The sequence below is a fragment of the Pteropus medius genome, unplaced genomic scaffold (assembly GCF_902729225.1).
Source record: "Pteropus medius unplaced genomic scaffold, Ma_sr-lr_union100, whole genome shotgun sequence".
Classification (NCBI taxonomy): Eukaryota; Metazoa; Chordata; class Mammalia; order Chiroptera; family Pteropodidae; genus Pteropus; species Pteropus medius.
This window is the reverse complement of record NW_024343159.1, coordinates 553,428-579,075: the sequence shown is the minus strand read 5'-3', so window position 1 is coordinate 579,075 and position 25,648 is coordinate 553,428. Positions and strand designations below refer to the sequence as shown.

Below are 25,648 nucleotides of genomic sequence, written 5' to 3'. Positions count from 1 at the left end.
GGAAAGCCCGGCCTCTTGGAGGTGGTGGACGCGGGCTTTGTGGCACAGAGGGCGCCCGTGCCCAAGCGTGGATACTCGTCAGATGGGTCAGTGCTGACCTGGCACAATGTGGTTTGGGGGTCACAGAACCCCACCTTTTCTTTTCATTTCTCAGTCGGGCCCCGCTCCCTTCCACGAGCCTTTCCCCGAAGCCTCAGCTTCCCGCCTCGGCTGTTTGCCCTCGCTCTGTTCGTCCTGTCACGAGTCGGCCCCGTGTGGCCACCGAACGTGTCGCCCTCGGAGGCCAGGTGCCCGCGGAACGCCCGCTGCGCAGTCAGGGCCGTGCCGCTCTGCAGCACCGTGAAGAAACACAGTGGGCACTTTCCGAATGTCCTGTTCGCTCCAACGAGAAGAGCCGGGAGAGGGAAGGTCACCCACGCTCCGACGGGCAGCAGCTGGGGTGCCCCTCCAGACAGCCCCTGCTTCTCCGGAGCAGCAGAGGCAGTGGGGAGCCCGCCCCCCAAGCTGTGCCCCGGGCCCCGTCGGGCACTCACTCTGCACTTGGACTTGGATGGGCTTGCTCCTTCCGACCGTGGAGCCAGCGGCCTGAGCCTCACACCGGTAGGACACCGAGTCTTCGCTCCACACAGCGGACACCTGGAGCTCTGGGGACCTGCTCCAGCCCGGCTCCAGGGCCCGGTCGTCTCTGAAGAAGCAGAACTGGAGCTGGACGTCTGCCTGCTGCGGAGGGAGCCACGTCTCACACATCAGTGTCACTGCGGTCCCCTCTGTGGGCCGGGGTGGCCGGGCCGTCAGAAGCAGCACTAGAGAGAAGAAAGAAACACACAGTCGAGGGCAGTGGGGTTCGGGGTTCCTGGGAAGCATTTGAAACGAGACTGAGACCCAGCCAAGTGGACACACAGACCTGCCCTCGCGTCCCCCACAAGTGGCCCGTGGGGTCCCCTTTGCCAGCACGTCCTGCCCCGTGTGGCGCCACCTCCTTCCACGAGCCACCTTCACTGTCCACGTGGTCCTCGCTCACTGAAGGTTCCGCCCATGAGCCAAGACCATTTTTGCAGACAGTGCAGGGGTAGTGACAATTGACACTGAGGCTGGCACTGGAGAAGGGGAAGCTTGAGGTTGCATGAAGAGTGAACGTATTTCATGTCCCCCTCCGGTCATCAGGGCTGGTTCCCCGCTTCCCTCCCTCCCCCCGACATCGCGGAGGCTCGGCCAGTCTGGGACAGACTTACAGATCCTCCTGCCCGCCACGGCTGACGGAGGGGACAGGCCACACGCACCTGGACACGCCCCGGGTCCACGCCCACACGGCACCCCTACAAACTCCGTGGGAGCCATGGCACAAGGGGAAAGTTTAACCCGAACCTTTAGCCTCGGGCTGTAGCCCTGCAGGCCCTTGGGCCTTTTTCCAGAGTGAATTTAAGATGGCTGAAGTAGCGTTCAGCTTTCACTGCCGTCCACACCACCCACGAAACGCCACAATCTGGGGACACTGGCTCTGCGGGGTTTGCTTGTCCAGCCCTCAGAGCCTTGGCTATTTGGGAAATTTTAAGACTTTTCCTAAGAAAAGCCTTTTTCTCTCCTTCCCACGTGAACATGCCAAGCATTTAGATCCCTGAGAGGTGACCCCCGGGCCGCTATCTGTGATCCCTGGGACTTTTAAAACGCTGGCTGAGGATGTCGTGGGAGTGCGTGTCCCGTGCTGGGCCGTGCCATGCCCGTACGTTGGCGCCACCGTCGCTCCTTGGAGAATCGAGTCCCCAGAGCGCTGAGGAGCAGCACGGCCTCGGGGCCTGGGCACAGCAGGGAAGGCGAAGGCTCTGGGCACAGGCTTCCTGAAGGGGGCCGGGCGCCGACATCGACCGAGCAGGGCGCGCGGGCTGCGGCTCGGAGCTGGTTCCCCGTGACTCTCAGGCGGAGCCTCCGCGGCGAGGCCCGCGTTGGGAGCTCTGTCTTCGCATCTGGGACGTGGCTTTGGGTTTCTGCCTGTGCCAAGATTGGGCGCCAGGGCCCGCGGCTTCGACGCGGGCCACGTGAGGCCTGGACAGGTGGCAGGCGGGGGGCCCTGCAGGCTGGGCTGGCTCCGAATCGCGGGTCACGGATATCCCTGCCCGCGCATCCTCGGGGTGACAGGATCACCTCTCTAAACCCCGCAGTTAGGGTTTTATGTCCGAAAGGGCTGTTCTGACTTGCACTGGGTTCATACCCACGTCGGGAGTAGTCCTGGGGAGACCGCCTCCTCCCTCGGCCTGGTGAAGGTGAGACCGAACGGGGCCGGGGCGACGGGCCACTGTGCACCCACCACACCGGGGGACAGTCCACACCGGGGGACAGGCCTCGCGGGGGGACGGGTCACGCCGGGGGACGGGCCGCGCCGGCGAGACAGGCGGGTGGTGGCAGTCACTTCTGCTTACGGCCCAGGGCTGTATGTGTTCCCAGGATGTGCGACTTTGGGGTTCTGTCCATCGCTCCTGGTGGGGTACCCAGCGAAGGAGACACCGAGGCCCCGGAGCCCCTGAGGCTGGGGGCGCAGAGCTTCTCGTCACACCGGTCGGGCACCCTGGCTTTGTCACACGAACAGTGTCTCCCCTGAGCGGGAACCTTCCGGAAAAGGACTGTGGTCTTGAGAATAGCGGACCCAGACCTGCGCCCCACAGAGCGACCAGGGTCAGGGGCAGAAGGTGCTGTGAACACGCCAGGGGCCACCGGTGTCTGCATGCCTCGGCGCTGTCACCAGGTGTCAAACGGCCAACCTCAGGCCTCCGGCACGGCCCACGAGTCAAGACACCCACAGACCACGCAGCAGACGGAGAAGCACAACTCACCGGCCGGTTCGCAGAGCGGAGCTGGGGGAGAGTTCAGCAGAGGTCAGTGCGGGCAGCAGGCCCCAAACTCTCACCAGGCCTGACCCCCGCGCCTCCAGCCTCTCCTCCTGCCCCCTCCTCCCTTCCTTCCCCCACATGCACGCCCCCCGCAGAATGCCCGCAAAGCGGCACACCGCTCGCTCTCTGCTTATGAACAATCTCCCGTGGCCTCCTTCTAGAACCACCGAGCAGCCCTTCTTCCAGCCCCTGGTTTTCGTCCCCTCCTCTTCCAAGCCTGGATGGTCCAGCTCTAGCCTGGCTGAGCTGCGGTGACAACAGTCACGAGCGGGCTCCTGCTCGGGACGCGATGCCCCTTATCTACCACACCCAGACGGAGGGGACCGAGTCCGGAGAAGGGGTGCAGACTCCTCCGAGGGGTCCCTGGTAGGAGCTGCCCCTGGTGCTGTGGGGTGATGGCGAGAACTGACAATTCTGGGGACCGCGCGGGCTCCGCAGGCAGCGGGCCCGATCCCAAGCCTGGCCCGCCCTCCTCCGCTGTGCGACCTGGGCAGGTGCTCACTTTTCTGCGAAACGGAGGCACTAACATGGGGTGCGTGAGGGTCGAAGCAGCTGCTGCCCATAAAGTGCTAGAACAAGCGCCCGGAGTTCAACGCTCGGTAAGCAGCGCCTCATCCTCATCGTCTGTTTAAGCCTCTGGTGCGAGCTGCGCGACCTTCCGCTCAGGCGTTTATCCGAACGATCGGTTCCCGGGTGGGAGAAGGGGCCGCGTGAAAAGCACCCTTCCTTTATTCCCCCGGACGACAAGCGATTCTGAGCACTCGCTGCACGCCGGGCGTGGCGTGTGGCCTGGGCGGGGCGTGGACGGCGATCTGGAGGGGCAGAGAACCCGCTCGAAAGAAACGCGCTGGGAACGGTTTCCGAGAGCAGAGCGGAGCCGAGCGCTGAGCGCTGCAAGCACCAGGGAGCAGAGAGCGAGCGACTCAGCGTTCGAGGGTGGTCGTGACCCTTCGGATAGGTGTCAAGGGGGCGGGGACCCGGGTGAAATCGGAGCGCAGGGCCTTCTGGGTGTTTGGGGGCGGGCGGCCCTGGCCGACAAGCAGTGGCTGCAAAGCGAGGGCCCCGGAGGACTTCTGAAGTGACGGAAATGATCCGCGTTTTGATTGCGCTGGTGACTCTAAACCCTTGTCACAAATCGCAGTGTGTCCCTCCCCAAAAATCTTACTGTCATGTAAATTAAAAATAAAACTTAAAAAAAGGATCGGGGGAGAAGAAGTAAAGATGGCAACCCGTGGAAAAGTTTGGAAGGGGGCCGAGGCGTGCCGCAGCCCACGAGGGGACGTCAGGTCACGTTTCAATTCGTCGAAGACGAAATACCTTACGGCACTTTCACCTCTGTCCGGGACTCGCCCACCGTGGAGGGACAGTCTGACGACGGAGCACAGCTTTACGAAAAGCGAGACGGTCTGGGGCCCGAGGCGCGGGTGGCGAGCCCTGTCCTCGGAGGCCGAGGGCGGCACGGTCACCACGGGGAGGGAGGGCAGAGCGCGCGGCGCGGAGGGGACAGGCTGCTGGACCGAGGCGAAGGGGACGAAAGTTTCCTCTGGCTGCTCAGTGACATACAAGGCGAAATTATAAACGGAGAGTAAGAAGGGAGGAGTTTGAGGAAACAGGAGAAGGCGTGACACGGTGGCCCTCCAGACGGAGGGACACGGGCCGAGAGGGAGGGGAGGCGCCCGGGCTGCTCGTGGCCCCCCAAGGCCGTGGCCCGCGTCCCGGGGGGACAAGGCAGCAGGACCGCGCCTTTCGTCTGCGCGGGCACAGGTGTAAAGCACGTGGACGAGCACGTTAGCCAGCGAGCGCCGGAGGGAGGGACGAGGGACGGAGGGGTGAGCGGGGGACCGCTGTGAGGGACTCGAGCCCGAGTGCTGTGAGCGGTGAGCACGGGAGTGCAGGGACTCACAACGGAGAAGTCAGCCCGGGGGCGAAGACGGGGTGCAGCGTGTGCGAACACCCCGTGCTCAGCGTGTGCGAACACCCCGTGCTCAGCGTGTGTGTATGTCGGGGGCAGAGGCTGATAGCAAAGATCTGAGGGGGCGGCCGTCGGCGATAAGTTCTGGGGTTTGACGGGAGGAATGGGGCGGTCGTGAAAAGATAAAGAGAAATCACGTTTGTAGTCAGAAGGGCCAGGAACCCCCCGGGACGAGGAACCCTGTCGGATGAGCTCCCTCTGCGCCTGTCGAAGACACCCGAGAACGAAGCCAGCAATGACAGGGACAAAGAGACACAGGCGGCGAACACTTCCTGCGAGAGCAAAGCTAAAAGGATCCTTCTCTTTCAAAAAACCCGGCTTCCAGCACCTACCACTGTCTGCCTGACTTGAGCCCGCGGGAGGAAGCAGAGAGCTGGGCATCGCCGGGCAGACAGCCAGCCCCGGGGAGCCCGGACACAGGCCCCCCGCTCCCGACGAGGCGCACACCCGCCCCGGGCTGCGCTACTCACCGCAGGTCAACAGCAAGAGCCGCAGCAGCATAGCGGCCGCGCCAGGGACCGCGGCATCGAAGAGGAGCCGACCGCGGAGCGCAGAGGCGGCTCGTCAGAGGTTTGAGGAAGTCGGCCCGGGGTCACCCCGCGGCGTGAGGTTACAGAAATAGAAGAGGGAACAAGGGGCCGAGAGGACCGGAGACGCCCCTCGCAGAGCGGATCCCAACCTCCCTGGTGGCGGTGGCGCCCACCCATACATCTGGCCCCCAGGACCCGGGACCTCAAGGCGGCTCCTCCAGGGCGGCTTCCCACCTGGCGACAGCGCGTGAGGCTCTGGTCACGCGTGCCGCCCTCCTGTTTCCCAGCAGCCTCCGCTGCAGTCACACTCTGCTAATGTGTCATTACGCCAGGGGCTGATGAGCTGTCCCCCAGGTTAGGGGGAGCATCTGACAGCTGCATGTAATGATTTGCACGAGATCGAGCTATCCCTAAAATCCACGTTTTCCCATAGAAACTTTCAGTGCGCCAGTGAGTGAGGGCGAAACGGCTGAAAAACAAAATCACGGAGCATCAGATCGGGAGTCGGGGGGGTGGGTGTTGAAAATGAAATGCAGGAAATGGCACATGCAAACTAGCTCTGGGCCCTTGGGAGAGTTCACGTGTCAGCACCCCGCCACTGCCCCCCACTCCACAGCCCGAGCTCCCTCGTCTCCCCCACGCTTCCCCTGGCGCCCGGGGCTACCGGCTCTTGGCCTGCGAAGCTGATGTGTAATGTCGGTCACAGGTTAGAGGTGAATAAGCCATCTTAATTTTCAACATTATTTGAATCTTCACGAATCTAGGATGAAGGAGAACCAGACCATATGTGGAAGCTCAGCCACCAGGGGACAGGGGAAGATGCCCTTTTGTGGTGACATCCGAGTCCAGGTGCCAAGTCTGAAGAGGAAGACTGAGGACTAAAGCAAGTGGTCGGATGCGCACAGCTGGGGGAGGAGGGGCCGGTTTGAGAGCCACCCCGAAGCCCCAGGACACTGTGAAACAAGAAGGGCGTGCCCCCAACTCTGTCCCGCGTGGAGGCTGTGTGCGGGTGGGCCCGCTGCCTGCAGAGCTCTGGACCGCAGCGGAGGGTGCCGCGAGGAGCGGGGGGCCCTCCGAGCTTCGTGGACACCTGTGGGCCCCCCCGTCCCCCGCCCCCCCCCCGCGCTGCGCCCTGCGTGGCGCTTCCCCCAGCTCGCAGTGTGTCCCCTCCCCCTGTCCCCCGGGGGCCGAGCATCGCTGTCAAGCTCTCACACTTTCGCTTTCACGGTGTGACTGATACAGACTAAGAAATGCAGCACACGTATGAATTGTTAAGTACTTTGATTAAGTGAGAAACTGTGACCCCCGCGGTGGCAGCGCCTGGGGGCAGAGGGGTGTGGGCTGCCCTTACCGCCAGGGGTCCTAGGTCCAGATGAGACTTTCACACGAGGAAGGGCCTGGAGCACCCGCGGGGGGCTGGGCACCTCCCGCCCTGCGGAGCAGCCACGGGGCAGGGGGGTGGGGGGATCTCGCTCTGAGAGCTGGGGGGGCCCCAGCACGAGAAGGAGGACGGAGCTGCGGTGCCCGCTGCCACGGTCAAGGTCAGGGGCAGCTCAGCCTGGCTGGGCAGGGTGCCCCGGCCTGTGGTCTGGGGAGGATGCTTCCCTCCCACGTTTATGGATGAAAAATGTGCGACCCACAGAGGAAAAGAAACTCATTTCAAATTGGCTCCCTTCCCATAAGAAACGTAAATCTAAACGTATGTGTGATTTGCCCGCGCCGTCAGGTTACTCACTGGAGTCTCCCTCGGGAGGAGCAGGTGTCTGTGAGTCACTGGGTTTGACCTGGCTCTGTGACGTGCTTTGGTCGATGGGGTGCGGGCGTGAACGGCGTTGGCTGCGTCCACACTGATGCCGACACTCACCCTCGCTGAGAGGTTCCTCCTGGCTGTCCACGTCCCGGACGAGCAGACCGGACGCAGGCAGCGGCGGCCCGCAGCCCGCGCTGAGCCTGTGCAAGAAAGGGACGTTGACACAAAGCCACAAGACACCGAGGTAGCTTGTCACCGCAGCCAAAGCTAACACGCCACACCACAGATGGCGGCTGGCTACTGACACGCATTCTCGCTTTGAGTTCCTCTTCCGATTAATATTACTGATTACTCTCTTATTTACGGGATTTCTGCCGTGGACTCCTAGACAGACACACCCGATGCTCCTCACATTTCCATAGAAGATTTTCTCCCCAAACCCAGGAAGGACATTACCGAGGAGAAGTGACTTATTTGATCCATAGATTCAGAGCGTGCTCAGCTTGGCCACCTTGGGGCGGCTTTCAAGGAACCCACTGGGGTCACACAGCTGAGTCACTTCCTCCATGGTCATTTTTATTGGTGAGAAAGCTGAAGTTTGATCCCTTCTATGTGACCCGTCACTCTCAAATGTTTCAAGTTTGGGCGAGTAAGAAAGGGGGGTGCTCTACTCGTCTCCAAAAATGGCAACACGCATCGTGCAGCGGCACACACGCTAAGTACACCAGGGTGACAGCGCACGTTCCTCAAGTGCCAGGAAGTCACAGTGTGGCAGGGAAGACAGGTCCGTACGCGAACACACACAAGGGGTGTGACAGACGTGGTGACTGAAGTCACAAGTCCAGAGGCGGCGGAGAGAAGAGTCACTGGGTGCATGCTGGGCCTGGGGAGTGCCTGCCGGCTGTCCCAGGGCTGGGCGCACGGGAGGCCAGCCCGCTGCCCCACGGGGACAGACTAAGAAATGCAGCACACGTATAAATCGTTAAGTGCTTCGATTAAGACCACGAGGGCGCACATGGAGGAGACGCGGGCGGGGAATGGGGTGAAGAGGGCCGGTCAGGGAAACCGTTAAAGGCTGTTCACGCTGAGCTACGACTCGGGGCGGTCTCTTCGGACGGCGGGCGGGCCAGGTGGGTCCCTGGCCGGAGCAAGCGACCCTCGCCCCCCGCCACTGGAAGGGAGCGAGTGCCACTCTGTCTCGGTTGGTCATTGCCAGATGTTAAAAGGATGTGTTTGCTAGATCACCTGATTGTTCAAGAAAACCAGGATTTTGGAAATTTATGGCAAATCTGCTAATTGTTACGTTTGAAATCAATTTTTTAAAAATGTTGAAAACTAAAGCATTTCTGTGGAGCACCACAGCTTTGTGACCTCCACTCTAGGTACTGGGGTGACAGTCGGGAGAAAGACACAGCCGACAACATAGAAGGGTCTTGGTGAGGGGTCACCGGGACGTGAGGCACAGCTGACGTGGGACCAGGACCGGGGAGGAGCCGCTCGCTCGGGGAACTGCTTGGGAGGACGGGCTGGCTGGCCGAATATGAGGCAGGAGAGGGACACGTTTTTTCTTGTGGCTTAAGCCACTAATTAAGATAAAGCCACCAATTAAGATAGCAATAAATAAGGAAAAGAACGTTCAGGAAATAAAGACATTATCGAAAAATATGTTGAGTTGGAACATTCGAGGTAAAGAATAAATTAGTTTTACAGGTGAGGAATCTGTGACTCCAGAATGGTAATTCCCAAAGCTTTACTCGTGACGAGGGCTGGGGCGGCTGTGGCCCCAGCGACTTTCTCTTACCCCAGATGTTGCGTCCAGCGCGACAGCCGCGTGTGGCTTCTGAGCAGTCGGTCCAAATTGAGATGCACTGTAAATATAAATCACACCCTAAAAAAGGGAATATAAAGTATCTCATTAATATTTTTATGTTGATTACATGTTACACAGTAATATTTTGGCTCTATTGAGTTGAATAAAATATAGTGTTAAAGTTAATTCCCACTGTTTCTTTTTTGAAACTTTTTTTCTAGTGTGGCTACTAGAAAATTTCAAATTAAGTGTATGGCTTGCATTATGTACGCGTTGGACAGGGTTGCCACAACCCGCCACAAGGAGCACCCCAACTCTGCCGCAGTCTACGGGGAACGCCCAGACTGGGGCCATTGGCACCGTGTCCCGTGATCACATGACGAGCCTCCACAAGATGTGAAGCTTTCGCCTCAGAGCATGGAAAACGCAAGTTGGAGAAAGAGCGAAGATTACTTTGTCTAGTTTCTGAAGCATCCCAAGGCGCATGCTAGAAAGAGGTTCCTGAATCTGGAGTGAATCTCACGATGAGGACACTCCTGTGACTTTCAGAGCATCGTCGTGATCCAAACTGAACTGGGCACCAGTCCGATTGAGCGCTCGAGGCCTATGTCACCTGCTCCTCAGGAAGGCTCATCAGTTGTCCTAACGAAGAAACCACGGAGCAGACTTAATTACGGGGAAAAGGGTCGGGGCCAAAGGCACCCTGGAAATGACTCATTACCCACCTGCCGAGTCCTTTGGTTGATTTTTAAAATAAAGTTTCTACCTTGGAATAATTTCAGATTTATAGAAAATTTGTGAAGTTACTCCCATACACCCATCAACTGGGTTCCCCAATTAACATTTGTGCATTTGTCACAGCTAAGGAACTAACATTGCCATGTCGCCACGAATTGAGCACTAAACTTTGTTTGGATTTCCTTATATTTTACCTAATGTCCTGTTTCTGTTGCAGGATCCAATTTTAAATAAATGACGTTTAGTTGTAATGCTGCCTTAGCCCCCTCTCTAGGCTGCGACAGTTTCAGAATTTTCTTGTTTTGAAAACCTGATAGCTGCGAGGACTCGTAGTCAGATACTTTGTAGAACGTTCTTCAACTTGCATTTGTCTGATGTCTTTCTCAGCGTGAGACCGGGACTGTGGGGTGTTGGGAGGAATACCCGAGAAGTAAAACACTTCTCAGCACATCACATCAAGGGCACATGCCATCAACGTGGCTTCTCACCGAGGATGCCGTCAAAACGAATAAAGGAAGCTCTATCCAAACGGAGCGGGCAAGCCGTGCGCAGCTGTCACTCACTATGCTGGAGGCAGCTCGCACGGGCCAGCAGGAGACTGTCCTCTCTACCTGGCCATAGCAAGGTGCCACCACTTAGGACTCTCGTTTCCCTCCAATGAAACTTCGTTTTAAACGACCCTTCCCTGCTCCTGCCTTTCCTCTACAGGAGAACTCTTCTTGGTTCTCCAGACTTGCCTGTGGTTCCCCAGTTTGCTTGTCCCAAATTGCAGTTTCTCTGCTATTCTCGAATAAACTCATTTACTGCTCAATAACCTTTGTCATTTTGTTTTGAAGGCTGATGAGGTTAACGTGATCACCTGCCCGAGGTAGGATTTGCCAGGCTTCTCCACCGTAAAGTCGCTCCTTTCCTCACATGCCTTTCTAGACTCTGGGCTTTGGCAAGTCTGGGGAATTAAGCTACACTTGCCTGATGGGGGAGCATCTATATACATTTTTTGGAATTCTGTTTAGAACATTTTTCATGTATCCCTATTTAATCCATCAATTATATAGTATTCTCTGATTTTAAAATTTCACATTTTAAAGTTTTCAATCGGCACGTTCTAAATATTATCTAATTTTGTCTGATATCTGTACGATTTCCCTTTCTGTCTTCAAAAATTTTCCTTCCTCTGGTGCCCTCCCCAATTGCATGTTTTAACCGATATTTATGTACATTAATTCAAGAAATGATTGACTCTTCCATAACCTGGTTGTACGTAATACATTATAGTTACTCATCTTTGACTTCTCATAAAACTTTATATTTTCCTTCATACTTAAGTGGCTAGTAATGTTTTAAATAACCAAGATTACTTTTCTTTGCGGTAAGGTGAACTATTAAATATTATACAATAATTTTGTATTTGACAGCCTAACTAAATGGTCATTTGCTTTGCAATTTCTCTTAGTATTTTCAGTACAAACAGATAAACTGATATGATTTCATCTATTTTGTAGTTAAAACTTCTGAAAAACTTGACGCCAAATCCCCAATTTCAAGTTACGATGGAGGAACTTGCCACAGGCGGTGAATGACACAGTTGTCAGTCGCGAGAGGAGACAAGCTTCTTTTTGAGATCCATCTAATTTTACAGTTTAAGAAAAAAAATACTATTTTTACTAAGTGTGTATGTGAAGCCACGAGTAACAAATGTTGACATAAGACCCTTGACCAAATGTTAATTAAGGTTAACTAACTCTTGGTTTCCTGATATGATTTAATACTGAACCATCCTAGCATGTTTGAAAGCAAATTCCTATCTAAAAAGTACTTTGAGAAAACTGCAGCCTCGTGAGACTGTAAACAGCCTAGACACTAGAAGTTAGTCTCATTTGTTCTAATCCAATCACCACTTAGTTCATTAAAATACAAGCCTCACACTAGGATTGCTTCGTTCCCGTTAATCCATGAACTTGCCTTTTTCTAGTGCTAGAGTAACTTCAATTTGCTCCTCCAAAAGGACTGTAGTGTCACAGCTTCTCGTTAGAGTTTTCTACAGTTAAGCCCTAAAGTAAATCTTAACAGGCACTACAAACATCCTTGACTTGCTTTTTTCAGTAATACTTTTTAGACTTAAAGTTCGAAGAAAAGCCAGTAAGAACCAAAGATTTCGAGTACTGACATGAGCTGTGGTACACACACTGGCTGTGGTACGCGTTCCCACCACCCAGCTGCACAATCACTGCCTTCTGGTCCGTGCACAGCCTTTCTTGACAATGTGAGTGGCTCTGAAAAGAGCCTTTGGGTTCCGTTTTCTTTTCCAATCGTTAAGGTCGCTCACGGGGCTTCAACACCTGAAGATCACTTGCTCTGGACTTTGTGATGACTCTCGGTCTTCTTGGGCAGCAGCACGGCCTGGATGTTGGGCAGCACGCCGCCCTGCGCGATAGTCACGCGGCCCAGCAGCTTGTTGAGCTCCTCGTCGTTGCGAATGGCCAGCTGCAGGTGGTGCGGGCTGATGCGCGTCTTCCTGTCGCCGCGCGCCGCGTTGCCCGCCAGCTGCAGGATCTCGGCCGTCAGGTACTCCAGCACGGCCGCCAGGTACACGGAGGCGCTGGCCCCAATGCGCTCTGCATAGCTGCCCTTGCGGAGCAGGCGGTGCACGCGGCTAACGGGGAACTGCACTCCAGCTCTAAAAGAATGGGCCCGGACCTGGGCCCTAGCGTAGGTCTCGCCACTCTTCTTCCCAAGCCGACACATGACCGGCGGAAAGCACTCCAACAGCAGCACAGCTACAACGAAAAAGTGCGCTGCGGGTTTCATTTATAGTCTGCCGGCGGGCCGTGCCTGGCTATCTGATTGGCTGACGGAGCCCCAGCCAATCAGAAAGCATCACTAGAATCACCTCATTTGCATACACGCGACGGCTCGCTGTCCAATCAGATGTCGCTGCCGCGCGCGTCATCTCAGGCCGTGTCTATAAATACGACCCTTGTTGCCTTCGGGCGCTCTCCCCTTGTTCGGTGCTGGTTGGAGCCGTTGGAGCCGAGCACCCACCATGCCGGAGCTGACTTCTAAGGGCGCTACTGTCTCCAAGAAGGGCTTCAAGAAAGCCGTCACTAAGACGCAGAAGAAGGAGGGGAAGAAACGCAAGCGGTGCCGCAAAGAGAGCTATTCGATTTACATCTACAAGGTGTTGAAGCAGGTGCACCCCGACACCGGCATCTCGTCCAAAGCCATGAGCATCATGAACTCGTTCGTCACTGACATTTTCGAGCGCATCGCGGGCGAGGCGTCGCGCCTGGCGCACTATAACAAGCGCTCGACCATCACGTCGCGGGAGATCCAGACGGCCGTGCGCCTGCTGCTGCCCGGGGAGCTGGCCAAGCACGCCGTGTCCGAGGGCACCAAGGCCGTCACCAAGTACACCAGCTCCAAGTAAAAAGGCTCAGCTACCCAACGAGCTTCATCACCCAAAGGCTCTTTTAAGAGCCACTCGCCTCTCTTAAAGGGCTGTAGGCTCGCTGGCTGTTTGGCTGGTGGGGGGTGGAGACAGTAGGCTTTAGCACTAGGAGAGCAAGCTGCTAGTTTTGCAACATAGAACGTTGTGCTGGACTTCCTTGGCTCACACCATTCAGTTTCAAGTAGAATAGGAAACGGCTCAAAAGACTATCTTAGTCATATATGACTGTCTTACAGGGTTGGGCCTAGTTAGTACTTGGATAGGAAACCATCTTGCGAGACTGGGTGCTGTAGGCATAAAAATAAGGGATTATAAACTGTCAAGGTCCTTGAAATCTGTGAGGTCAACCAAGGGTTGCCTTACCTGAAAACAAGGAAGACTTAAAATTATAGCCATTAGTTACATAGATTGCTTATGCAGCACTTCCAGTGAAACCTCGGATGTCAAGTAGAACAGTTGTCCTCAAGCTCCCGTGATCCTGTGTCCTCAAGGAGGTGGTTTGAGGGCTCGGTTCATTGAACACGCATGGTTTTTTGTCTTTCTCTGGGATCTTTTACTGTCTATACTTTCCACAGAGGAAGGGGTCTTGGAGCTGTGGGAACAACATTAAGATAGTAGATACTTGCGTGGGAGCATTATGGCTGTTTACATTGGCCGTGCTGAGAAAATTCTTCGGGTTGTCCTAAAGCTGCTGAGATTTAAGGCCCAAAGCTCCATTCCTTAGTCTACATGGTGACATCATCTTGTACGTTTATTGGGTCTCTAAACTGGGCTATTATAGGTTAACAGTCCCAGTAATTTTCCTGGAAGAGATCACTTCTAGTCACATTTCATCATGTAAAGCAAGTCACATGCCCACACCCAGTCAAAGGGTCAGGAATAGCGTTGGGGGAAGTGGAAAACAATTAAACTATCGAAGTTATTGAGAGAGTAAGAACACCTAACACTTTTACCTTTGCAAGATGTGTTTTCTTTTTCAAGAAATGAAGCAAGATTGGTAGTAGCAAAAACAGGTTGACGTTTTAGGGTAGACATTTGCCCTGCTTGAAATGAACAGTCTGCGCTCAGCAGATGGACCAACCTACTTTTTAGCAAAAAAGGAGCAGCTTGCTTTTCCAGAGCTTAGGCCTATTTCCCCCAACTCCGACCAGCCAAACAGCCAGCCAGCCAGTGAGCCTACAGCCCTTTAAGAGAGGCGAGTGGCTCTTAAAAGAGCCTTTGGGTGATGAAGCTCGTTGGGTAGCTGAGCCTTTTTACTTGGAGCTGGTGTACTTGGTGACGGCCTTGGTGCCCTCGGACACGGCGTGCTTGGCCAGCTCCCCGGGCAGCAGCAGGCGCACGGCCGTCTGGATCTCCCGCGACGTGATGGTCGAGCGCTTGTTATAGTGCGCCAGGCGCGACGCCTCGCCCGCGATGCGCTCGAAAATGTCAGTGACGAACGAGTTCATGATGCTCATGGCTTTGGACGAGATGCCGGTGTCGGGGTGCACCTGCTTCAACACCTTGTAGATGTAAATCGAATAGCTCTCTTTGCGGCACCGCTTGCGTTTCTTCCCCTCCTTCTTCTGCGTCTTAGTGACGGCTTTCTTGAAGCCCTTCTTGGAGACAGTAGCGCCCTTAGAAGTCAGCTCCGGCATGGTGGGTGCTCGGCTCCAACGGCTCCAACCAGCACCGAACAAGGGGAGAGCGCCCGAAGGCAACAAGGGTCGTATTTATAGACACGGCCTGAGATGACGCGCGCGGCAGCGACATCTGATTGGACAGCGAGCCGTCGCGTGTATGCAAATGAGGTGATTCTAGTGATGCTTTCTGATTGGCTGGGGCTCCGTCAGCCAATCAGATAGCCAGGCACGGCCCGCCGGCAGACTATAAATAGGACCCTCTCAGTCGCTCTAACGGAAACTTTTTTCCACCACTGCGGATTTGTGGTCTACCATGTCCGGACGTGGAAAGCAGGGCGGCAAGGCGCGTGCCAAGGCCAAGTCCCGTTCATCCAGAGCCGGGCTGCAGTTCCCCGTGGGCCGCGTGCACCGCCTGCTCCGCAAGGGCAACTACGCGGAGCGGGTGGGCGCCGGCGCGCCCGTGTACCTGGCGGCCGTGCTGGAGTACCTGACGGCTGAGATCCTGGAGCTGGCGGGCAACGCGGCGCGCGACAACAAGAAGACGCGCATCATCCCGCGCCACCTGCAGCTGGCCATTCGCAATGATGAGGAGCTCAACAAGCTGCTGGGCCGCGTGACTATCGCGCAGGGCGGCGTGCTGCCCAACATCCAGGCCGTGCTGCTGCCCAAGAAGACCGAGAGTCATCACCATAAAGTCCAAAGCAAGTGATCTTCAGGTGTCGAAGCCCCGTGAGCGACCTTAAGGATTGGAAAGGAAAACAGGACCCAAAGGCTCTTTTCAGAGCCACTCACAATTTCTGAGAAAGAGCTTAAGCGAAACTACTGATGAGGTAACAACAAATGTGCGAGTTTAATTGGTCACAATTCTTAAACCAACAGGATGAATATAGTTCCGGTGACTGGGGCTTCAGAAGCAATTCACTTTAACGTGAAATTGGACAAGAGTGCCATTCTTGCGAAAAAATGCAAACTTACACTAGCACTACTGTGACAACACAGTTCCAATAAAAAATGAAAATAGAGTTTTATCTTGGGGTTTGTATTTTAATAAGGATAGAGTTAGACTAGAGATTAGAGACTAAAAAAGATTTGTAAACTTGGGGCTTTCGACTCACATTTGGAGAGCAGGTCCAGAGGGTGTCAGCTAAGCATCTAACAAGGCAGGACATGCTGTGAGGCTGCACGTTTCGCAGCCACTTTCCAGCAGGGTCTTTCATTCCAAGTATTGTAGGACGGTTCCTCATGGTGATATCTGTAACCGCGACATGCTAGTAAGTCAAAGAAAAGGCACATGTAAGTATTTGACACCTGAGTTTGCGAAAAACAGTAGCATTGAATAGTAGGTTTGTTAGTATGTAGGTTACCTCTCAAAGACTAATACCATTTTGATGGCAAAATATCAATATTACTCATGTGATAAGACAGCTTTCTATCATTCGGGAATATTAGGCACTGAATTCTTAGGTTTAACCACTGAAAATGAAACAAAATATTTTGTCGATCCTTCGGCATGAGGCAACATCCACAGAAACAGCTGAAAAACAGGAAAATGTCCAAATATGAAATTCGTGTACAAAAGTGAAATCATCAAAAAGTCTCTTTAACCATTTGCAAAGTTAAAAATTAATACTTGTGTCCAGAAAATTATACACAAACTTTAGAATTGAAGTTTTAAAATTACAAGGACATAGTTTTTAAAAAACCTATATTAACAAAACACTGCTAATGAAATGAGTTCCTCAAAAAATATAAATTCCTTAATTTGAGCCTAGAAAGCAGTGAAGACTAACATAAATTGAAAACAAAATTAGGTCATTGATGAGCTACCATCTCAAAAATCAGGCTTCCAAGTGTATAGTCCCTTAGACATTTAAGGAAAGGTAAATCTATAGCTAATGGAATGGTTCTGGATTATGAAAAAAGTTTCGTGTTTTTGAATAAATGTGACCAGATCTAATGAAGAAAGCCTGTTACTAAGTCCAGTACAATAAATATTTCAGTTATATGTAAATAAATCATTATTTACTTCATTGGCTTCCATTACAATGCCCTGAAGTCCATTATTCAAGAAGTATTTTTAAATACCAGGCACTTTAATATTGACTTAATATTAATTAGTCTATTTTTTTCAGGAAACAAAATTGGACATATACAAAACAAAATTTTCATGGAAATTTCAAATAGGAGTAGACTCAAATTATATTTACCCTGAAAATGTCATTATCAATAACATCCTCTTTTCAATTCTATCATTCTTGTTATTTTATTTTCGATCATTGTTAAAATTTTAAAACATAAACTTGAAAGAATAGTATGATGAACACCCATATTGCACACATGAAAATTTAGATTTCACCTACTAAAAAAGGATAATCTCTTGTATAATAATGATGCCATTATCATACCTCGGAAAATTAACAATAATTCCCTAATACCCAGTCTATTTTGAAATGTCCTCCATTTCTCCCCCTCCCAAATTTTATAGCTGTTTTATTTTAGTTTTTGTTTTCAAAGTGAATGTAATATTTGTACTACGCCCCAACCCAAAGTATGTTAAAGTCAAAGTTTGCCGTTAGGGCATATGTATATAGCATGGAAAACAGTATGGAGTTTCCTCAACAAACTAAGAATTCATTTACCATACGATCCAGCAATCCGTCTGCTGGATATTTACGCCAAAGACTTGCAAACCCATATCCGAAAAGATATTTGCACACCGATGTTCATAGCGGCATCATTCACGGTGGCCAGGATGTAGAAGCAAGAGAAGTGTCCTACGGTAGATGATGAGATAAAGAAGCTGTGGGACATACATACAATGGAATATTACTCAGCCGTAAGAAGAGATGAAATACTGCCATTCGCGACACCATGGATGGACCTCGAGATAATCATGCTAAGTGAAATAAGCCAGACAGAAAAAGATGAAAATCACATCATATCGCTTATATGTGGGATATAAACTTAAAAGCAACAAATGAACAGGACAAACAAACAGAGACTCATGGATATTGACAATGGACTAGTGGTTATCAGAGGGAGGGGAGAGGGGAGGTAGACAGGGTAAAGGGGGTCAAATACGTGGTGACAGAAAGAAATCTAACTGTGGGAGGTGAACACACAGTGTAAATATACATACATACCGAAAAACAAACAATACTATATAAAAACAAGTGTTTAGCAAAACCAGGAAATTTTATGTCACAATTATTATTCAACAGAAAGAGAGTCTGCCCACCCAACGTGCAACAGAGCCAAACACTGAACACCAAATTTTGCAGTGGAGAAATTGGAGCCATTTACTGGCAGGGCCCCGAGCCAGAAGGACAGGGAGCTATCACTTAAAACCTAAACGCCAGGATGGTTTTTGATCCAGGGTTTTTAAAGGCAAAGATTGAGAGTCAGTGGTTAGGCATCACGGGTAAAGCTGACTGGTTAGTACCTGCGCGAGCTTTAGTGGTCTTCTTTAGTCTCTTTAAGTTAGTTCCTGACGTCGTCTCGTGTGGAGCTTGTTGCTGTGGTCGGGCGATCTCACCGGGCTGGAGAGCCAGGATTGGTAAAACGTCTGATTGTGCATCAGGGACGTTATCTTTAAAACAAAAGGCAGCAACTGAACATCTTGTGACCGTTATTATTATGTAAGCTATCATTTGTGCTTGATCAGATGCATTTTTTAAAATTATATCAAGCAAAGTGTCCTTTTAAATTTTTTTTCTGGAATTTGCTTTGCAGGCAGGCCTCCAGGACATGACTGAAACACTTTTTTAATCTTTGACTGTGAGCTACATGATGACCAAAGCAATTGAAACACTTAGTTAAAGGCTGGACTCTGCGACCTAACATCTAAACATGTTTACTGCTGACGGTTAGTTCCATCATCATGTATAATATTACAAAATATTGACAATATTTTGTAATACAGCTACGAATGTGAGTCAAGGAATTTTCCAAACTGTTGGTTTGTTTAGAGAAACAGCTCAAGAAAGAATTAAAAACAAATCAAAATACACTACTGTAAAAGAAAAAAAAAAGCTGCTTTTTAACTATGAGGCCATGAGGTAAAATAACGTAATCCATATGCCCACTAATTATCACACACATACAAACGCTGCAGAGATTCGAGACAAAAAAGTGTACAGTAACGTAAAGTCTAAAGATCTTTAAGAGGATTAACATAAGAATGGAGGAAATGACACAATTTTATAGCTGAGAATAATGAGGTTTATGAGTTAATTGTTCCTTAAATTAAGAAGCACACGCGCTCTCTCATGTGCTCTCTCCCTCTGTGTGTGTGTGTGTCTGTGTGTGCGTCTGCGTGTCTGTGTGTGTGTGTGTGTGTCTGTGTGTATGCGTGTGTGCGTGCATAGCAGCCGTGGGTTTCATTCGCCCAAAAGGAGGCAGAGGAATTCTGAGAAATACAGAGAGAAAACTGAGCCACAGTTAAATGACCCAGAAAAAACATTTCATTTCGATTTATGCAGACAACATAATAGTACGATGAAACCTAACAAAGACGACATGCTCAAAACTGTTCAGAATGAGTGACTGATTTCTTAACATTAAGTATGAGAACTCAAGTCTGGGAGAACATTAAATAAGCAGCACACAAGGGTAAATTATGATCCAGAAGGTTCACTATTCAGGAATACGCAGAGAGACAAGTCTATGCCTGTACCAGTCCATCTGATCGGAGCGAGAAACCACACTCATATCTGTGCAGGGCAGTCCAATGTAAAGAATTGTCTCAGGGACTGGACAGAGAAGAGCTGGCCAGTAACAAACAATGATAACTCTAAACGGCAGAGGAACAGCAGAGATAAGGGACAGCTGCCACCCAAAGACTGAAGGGGAACCCCGAGGACGGAGCCCCAGGCCGCGTGTGTAGCTCCCTGGATGGCTGAGAAGTCGCTGTGGCTTTGCATATGGAGAACTTGCTGGAAACCCAGCCTCGACCACAGATGAAGGAGACTGGAGAGCGGAGGTCCAGAGCCGGGTGGGAGGGCAGAAGGAGGGGCCTGCACGGGCTCACCCAGGGTGAGTCCCATGGGGACGGGATTCGGGACGGCGTCCTGGGCCCAGCAGCATTAGGGCTTAGAGGAAAGATCAGGATTCGGCCAGAGGGTCCAGAACGAGCAGCCGATAGGGCCCGAGAACAAGCAGACTCGACTGGTAGGTGACCAGCAGGTGGAATGGGGCACTCGGGAAGACGAGGGAGGCCAGCTGCCACGCACTGGCTGGGAAGGCCTGGGGAGCGACCCCTGGCTGCCAGCGTGGAGGCTGGCGAGGCCTTTGCCACACGCTGTTTTGCTGTGAGTGGGCTCAAGAGAGAATGGACCGTGAAGAAACAGATCGCAGGCGAGCGGGAGTCTTCTAAAGTGTTTTGCTACAAAAAGCAGCAGACTTGCAGGCTGTCAGCTTTCACAGAAAAGTCAATGGCCTTTGTGCAAACAGCTGTAATCGGAAAACCACAAAAATCATTCACGTTAACTAAACGACATGAAGTCTCCGCTCTGCGGAAAGCCCAGTCCTGTTGAAGAGGAGACGGGGGGAGAGGGCACTGAGCAGGGACAGCCCGTCTGCGTGGAGAGGGCACTGACCCTGCGGGGCCCCCCGGGTGGCGGCGTGTGGACAAGGTGCGTGGGGCCTCAGACTCCATCGGAAGGGGCACTGATTCCGATGGGAGATCAGGGGGGACGTAAGTGACCTCATCTGGGCGTGAAGCATGAGGAAGACTTAATGAGCCTGCTCGACTCGTTAATTAAACAATAAGTGTAGTTAAAAATTAAACTATTGAGCCGATAAAATCTTCCCATTTGGTGACACCGGGTGAAAGGTTCGGGGCCATCATTCATTTCCTGGACACGGGCACATCTTGAAAAGCTGAGAGGCGTTCGCGTGAAAGGGACGAGGACCAGCACGCCCCTGCCTCAGGTCAGCAGCCTTCGTGCCCTAATGTTCCCCCTTCAGGATGCTGGGGACCGGTCTTCCTGCCACACAGAGCAGCTTAACGTTTCCTTCGGGGGTAGGGATTGTGGGGGAGGGGACAGTGGGAGAGGATGTCACCTCTTCCTGAAGGAAACAAGAGCTCCAGAACTTCAGGGAACAAAACCGCAGGCAGTGACATCGTCCAAAGGGACAGCGGCAGAGGAGGCCTGGACTCTGGAGCATCTGGAGACAGACCAGTAATGTCAGACTACACTTTACGGGTTAATATCAGTCAAGTATGGGACAGGACGAGATGGCCTGCAGCTTAGGATTCATGTACTGGGCTTGTTTCTGTGGCCGCGTTAACGATCCTTTTTTGAGAAAGCAGCCGTCACATCGAAGGCGAGACTGTAGTTGCAAATGCTGATTTCTTCAGGGCTGAAAGATCAGATGAATGAAAACAGATCAGACCTTTGCAGTGAATTTACGCGTTCACGGAAACACTTGGGGAAAACCAGAGAAGGCGAGACCCCTCTCCACACGCACCGCCGGCTTCGGGCAGTAGTTCATAAGAGCAGAGCCTGGGGCAGAGGACATTGACTTGGGGCTGCGTGCAGGAGCCCCGAGCTGCTGCCCGCGTGGGGGAAGTGGCCAGGGCTGAGGCCACGCGGAGGCGGCATTTGAGCCGTCGATGGCCCTCGAAGGCCTGGTTCTTCATGGACTACCGCGTGGCGGGGCAGCCCGGTGAGAGCCGGTGCAAACAGGCCGGTCTCATCCGCGCGGGCCAGAGAAACGGGCGGGAAGTCGGTGTAAGCCGCCCCGGCCAACTTCTTGGCTGGTTCTACGGCTGATGACTGTCATGTTTCTGTCCCTGCCTGGGCCCCCTGTCCCAGCTCCGGATTCACAGACTCGGTGCTTTCCTGGGTCTGACAGGCACCCAAGCCCCGCAAGGCCCAGCGGAGCTCGCGGCTCGCGGTGGGAACCCCACTCCCCCCGCGGCTCGTTCCCCGAATCCACCGGGCGCCACGCCGGTCGCTCACCCGCTCAAGCCAGACGCCCGGAGCCCCGCGAGCCCCTTCTCGCTGTCCCCGCCTCCGCCCCGCCCCCCCAGCCCAGAAGGGACCGCAACCCGGGCCTCCGCGCCGGGACCAGCCCGGGCACCGTCGGCTCTCGCGCGGGCGGATGCAACAGCCTCTCCCGGACTCCTGGACCCCGCGCTGCCCCCCACGGGCCACGCGGCGCGCGACGGTCCGCGGGGGACCCGGTCCCCCCGCCCCGCGAGGCCGAGCTGCGCCCCGCGGGCTCCTCCTCGGCCCTGGGCGCCCCGGCTCGGAGCCGCTTCTGCCCGCGGTTCCCGGTTAGCGCGGCCGCGGCCCTCGCCCCGCGACGCTGTCACCGCTGCTCCCCTTCCCTTCGCGGGGGCGTCGCCCTCTCTCTCCGCGTCGCGCCCCCCAGGCTTTGCTGGAGCGGCCACTGGCGGTGGAAGGCGGAGGCGGGACGGGGCTGGTGCGGGACGCGGCGGGCGACGCGGGGGACGTGGGGACCACCAGCGAGCGCCCCTGCGCAGGGAGCACGGAGCGGGGGCGACTCGCGAGAGCTGACTCCCCACCCCACACGCGCAGGAGGAGGAGCCGAGGGTGCGGCCAGACCTTCCGCCATCCGTCGGCGCGACAAATGACAAATGTTTACCGAGTCGATGACTGAGCAGCGGGTCAGTGCACCCGCAGGCGCTGGGTCGCAGTGGCATCGCCGTCGGGGGAAGGGTCCCTCGGAAAGCCGCCCCCAGGGCTCGTGCCTGTTAGAACTCGTCCCATCCGGCTCATTCGCCTGCGGTGTGGACACGCATGAGAAGCATTTCCTTTCAGGGCGAGATATTCGTGGGAAATGCAATCGCAGAAGGCCGTCTGGGCCAGGAGCAGAAGCTGGGACCCAGGACAACCGCGACCTTCCCGGGGCCACACGGTGGCTAGTGACAGAGGCGGGATGACGCGCCCCACCTCCTGCAGCCCGCCCAGCACGTTTCCCACCGAACGTGTCCTCCAGAGGATCAGAGAGCTGAGGCGTCCGGTACGACGTCGGACGCTTCTCCTCCTCCGTATTTGCTTCTGCGTTCTTGTCTTCCTCAGGTAAACGCCAGAGCCTGGGAGGAGAGAACCGAAATGTCCGCTAGAGCAGAAGCCAGCGCTGCCGCGCGACGCTCTTCCGACGCCCGCGATTTCAACGTGGCTCCGAGGCCAACCGCCAGGAAAGGTAAAATCACGTGCTGGGTGTGGCCCAAACTGGGGTCTGTCACCCGGACCTCCCTTTTGGGGACACGTCTTCTTGCGGCCACCAGTCACCAAAAGTTCTATATAGCCATAAAGAATTTTTACTGAGAATGATTCCATCTCTTGCAAGAAATCCTGCAGGTGTATGAAACAAGTAGGCATCAAGATGTCATTTATAGATGAAGGGCAGATGCTACGTGGAAAGCATAGAAACCCGTCTGAGCTCTTGGGAGGCCGTGTCCGGGCCTCCGCTCGCCCTGCTCGTGTTAGACCCAGACCAGCCTCGGAGAGAACAGGCTTTTTCCTCTACATTATAGGAGGCGGCTCCCCTCCCGCCCCCCGCATTACGACGTCATGCTCTTCTGTAACACGTCACAGGGAAAACTGTCGAACACTGTATTTCACTCCAAACTCGCGACGACATCACTGTGTTCGTCATTCATTTTCTTAAGAATATAGGCTTTTCATAAGATAATGCCTTTGAAAAGAAAAACACAAACCAAAACGGAAGGCTTTGCAATAGTCATTGTTGTAGCCAGTAGGTCTGCTGGAGAATGAGTTTGTCTTTAAAAAAGAGGATTCTCCTGATCTTCGCCATGGAGGAAGGTTCGGGATAGTGCATTCCACTCGGTCTGCAACGAGCTCTTAAGCATTTGGCCTGGACTGAAGACTGCCCTCTGGCCTCGGCTTCCACATTCATCAAAGGGGAGACGTTGACGCTTGAGCCCATAAGATCTCTTCTGTTTCTAAGTATCTAGGAGTCTGTCAGACTGCACCACTGGCCCAAGTCTCCTATCCTAACTCTTTTTCTCTCAAAATCGGTAATAGAGAGAATGTTGGTATAACAAATATCCACGGCACAATGTTGGGTAAGAGGACAGATCAGACTGCCTGTGTTTTGCAGTCCTGATTTTTCCATTTATGAGCTGTGACCTTAGGCGAGTTACTTAAACTTTGTCTCGGTTTCTTTATTTGTAAAAATGAGATGATGACGGTCACGCCTCCCTCACAGGATTTCCGGGAGGATTAAATTAGTTACGGTACGTGAACCATGTAGAACAATGCCCAGCACATAGCAAACACTGTATAAATGTTAGCTGCCACCATCACCACTTATTCAGTGTCCCCTCTTCACGACGCTTCACAGGAGGCGCTACTAGCACCGTCTGCATTTTATAGGAGCGAGATCTCAAGCATAGAGGTATTAAATGGCTCATTTAAGTCATTCAGACACAAAACGTCGTCATCTGGGTTCAAAGCAGAATTGTTTGATTGTTAACCATGAAATGACACTGCTGTCCCATTTTATCTGGAAGAATAGTTTCATTTCTGATTTCTTTGAGTTCTCAAGAATAATAATAATAAAAATTAAGCTTAGCGTGTATAAAGTAGGTCAATGGGCAAGCACGGAAGGACAGCCCAACAGAAGCGAGAAAGGAGTTAAAAAGAGGAAAAACAAGTCCCTTCAGAATTAAAATGGAATTAGCGGTCACAAGAAAAATGGTCATTACAGAAAACCGAATCAGCGACCTAGAGCCAAGGTTTGGAATAGTCATGGAAAACGCGGAGGGGCAAATAGCGGATGGAAAGGCGATGGGCGTGAAGGAAAGAAGGAAACGGAGACTGCGTGAGGATAAATAAAACACTTAACTGAGCATCCAGTTCGCCGAGTCCACAACGCCAGGGAACGCACGTGTGACGACGAAGACGGAGACTCCACGCAACCCCACAGCACGAAGGAAATCGAAGCGAAAAATGCCAGCGCCGATGCTTTGCTGAAGAGGGCGTCGTTCGCAGAGAAAAAACACACGATTCGCTACTCAGATGGATCAGGCAGAGAGGTTAATGTGAGTAATCCTGGGGGGGCCGGGGGGGGCATTTAAATGTATGAGGTGCGAACTGTGGGTAAAGTCAATAAACCTCATGATTTTCTATAACCATATAATTTATAAATTTGAATTAGGAAAAATCGTAGATGTCAAAAAATAACGTGTAAAAAGTGGAGAAAGTTGTCAAAAAGTTGTTATGCCTTTTAAAACAGAATCCTACTAGTTCCACTAAAAAAGTTAAGATTTTCCAGAGGCAGAACATGCCTGTTTCTTCTGCACAGGAAATCCAAACCGTTTACGTGGACAACAGCCTGAGAAGCTGGAGCATAGCCCCTCGCTCCCTAAGTGTGGGGGCACGTGCGGGGGCAGCGTGGGAAGCCACGAAGGCCCAGGAACTTCACGTGGCAAACCTGACAAAGCCACCTGGCCCGGGGACAGAGGCCAGTCGCAGCGTGACTGATCGTGGACAGCGTGCTGACAGCGGCCACTTACCTCTGTGGTCTTCCTCGCAAACACACGTGGCCTCAGTCTCATCCTGAGGAACATGCCGGAGGAATCCCAGGGGAGGCACCCTCTAAAATACGTGGTACTCTTCAAAATTGTCAAAGCCGTCGCATCCAAAAATGTCTGAGGCGCTGTCACGGAACCCCAAGGCTATGGGACTATTAACAGGATTGCGATACCCTACGTGGGATTCTGGGATGGAAAGAAGCCATCAGGTGAACATGTCGGAATAAAGGATGGACTTTAGCTAACGATCGGCGCAGTCTGTAGGTTGTGACACATGTACTCCATGCGCGTTGACCCGAAAGACTATGTCTGCCAAGAAGGATGCCTTGTGGCCATTTGGGCCTGGCCACAGCCGCGACCCAGCA

The 25,648-nt window shown here is 53.1% G+C and overlaps 5 protein-coding genes across 5 annotated transcripts in view; 2 read left to right on the top strand and 3 right to left on the bottom strand.

Annotated features, from left to right (window-relative positions):
• Positions 1-5,798, bottom strand: part of LOC120606105 (Fc receptor-like protein 1) — a 17,344-nt gene extending 11,546 nt beyond the window's left edge. The window contains exons 1-3 of the mRNA XM_039867236.1: positions 5,325-5,798; positions 2,826-2,846; positions 534-803 (exon numbers count right to left, since the gene is read on the bottom strand). Of these exons, the coding sequence (XP_039723170.1) occupies positions 534-803; positions 2,826-2,846; positions 5,325-5,355 (322 nt within the window). The 5' untranslated portion in view covers positions 5,356-5,798. The remainder of the gene's footprint in view (positions 1-533; positions 804-2,825; positions 2,847-5,324) is intronic.
• A 6,174-nt stretch (positions 5,799-11,972) lies between these two features.
• On the bottom strand, positions 11,973-12,427 carry LOC120606107 (histone H2A type 1-C-like). Its single transcript, XM_039867238.1, has one exon. The coding sequence runs from the start codon at positions 12,425-12,427 to the stop codon at positions 12,029-12,031; it is 399 nt and encodes a 132-aa protein (XP_039723172.1). The 3' UTR covers positions 11,973-12,028.
• A 268-nt stretch (positions 12,428-12,695) lies between these two features.
• On the top strand, positions 12,696-13,135 carry LOC120606110 (histone H2B type 1-A). Its single transcript, XM_039867240.1, has one exon. It carries the CDS (start codon positions 12,726-12,728, stop codon positions 13,107-13,109), a length of 384 nt encoding a protein of 127 aa, XP_039723174.1. The 5' UTR covers positions 12,696-12,725; the 3' UTR covers positions 13,110-13,135.
• A 1,215-nt stretch (positions 13,136-14,350) lies between these two features.
• On the bottom strand, positions 14,351-14,797 carry LOC120606108 (histone H2B type 1-A). Its single transcript, XM_039867239.1, has one exon. The coding sequence runs from the start codon at positions 14,765-14,767 to the stop codon at positions 14,384-14,386; it is 384 nt and encodes a 127-aa protein (XP_039723173.1). The 5' UTR covers positions 14,768-14,797; the 3' UTR covers positions 14,351-14,383.
• Positions 14,798-15,056: 259 nt separating this feature from the next.
• Positions 15,057-15,546, top strand: LOC120606112 (histone H2A type 1-A). The gene has a single exon (XM_039867242.1). The coding sequence runs from the start codon at positions 15,066-15,068 to the stop codon at positions 15,459-15,461; it is 396 nt and encodes a 131-aa protein (XP_039723176.1). The 5' UTR covers positions 15,057-15,065; the 3' UTR covers positions 15,462-15,546.
• Positions 15,547-25,648: the final 10,102 nt, after the last annotated feature.

Coding starts and splice junctions, on each gene's coding strand:
- LOC120606107 (XM_039867238.1), bottom strand. CDS start 12,427: ATGTGTCGGCTTGGGAAGAAGAGTGGCGAGACCTACGCTAGGGCCCAG.
- LOC120606108 (XM_039867239.1), bottom strand. CDS start 14,767: ATGCCGGAGCTGACTTCTAAGGGCGCTACTGTCTCCAAGAAGGGCTTC.
- LOC120606110 (XM_039867240.1), top strand. CDS start 12,726: ATGCCGGAGCTGACTTCTAAGGGCGCTACTGTCTCCAAGAAGGGCTTC.
- LOC120606112 (XM_039867242.1), top strand. CDS start 15,066: ATGTCCGGACGTGGAAAGCAGGGCGGCAAGGCGCGTGCCAAGGCCAAG.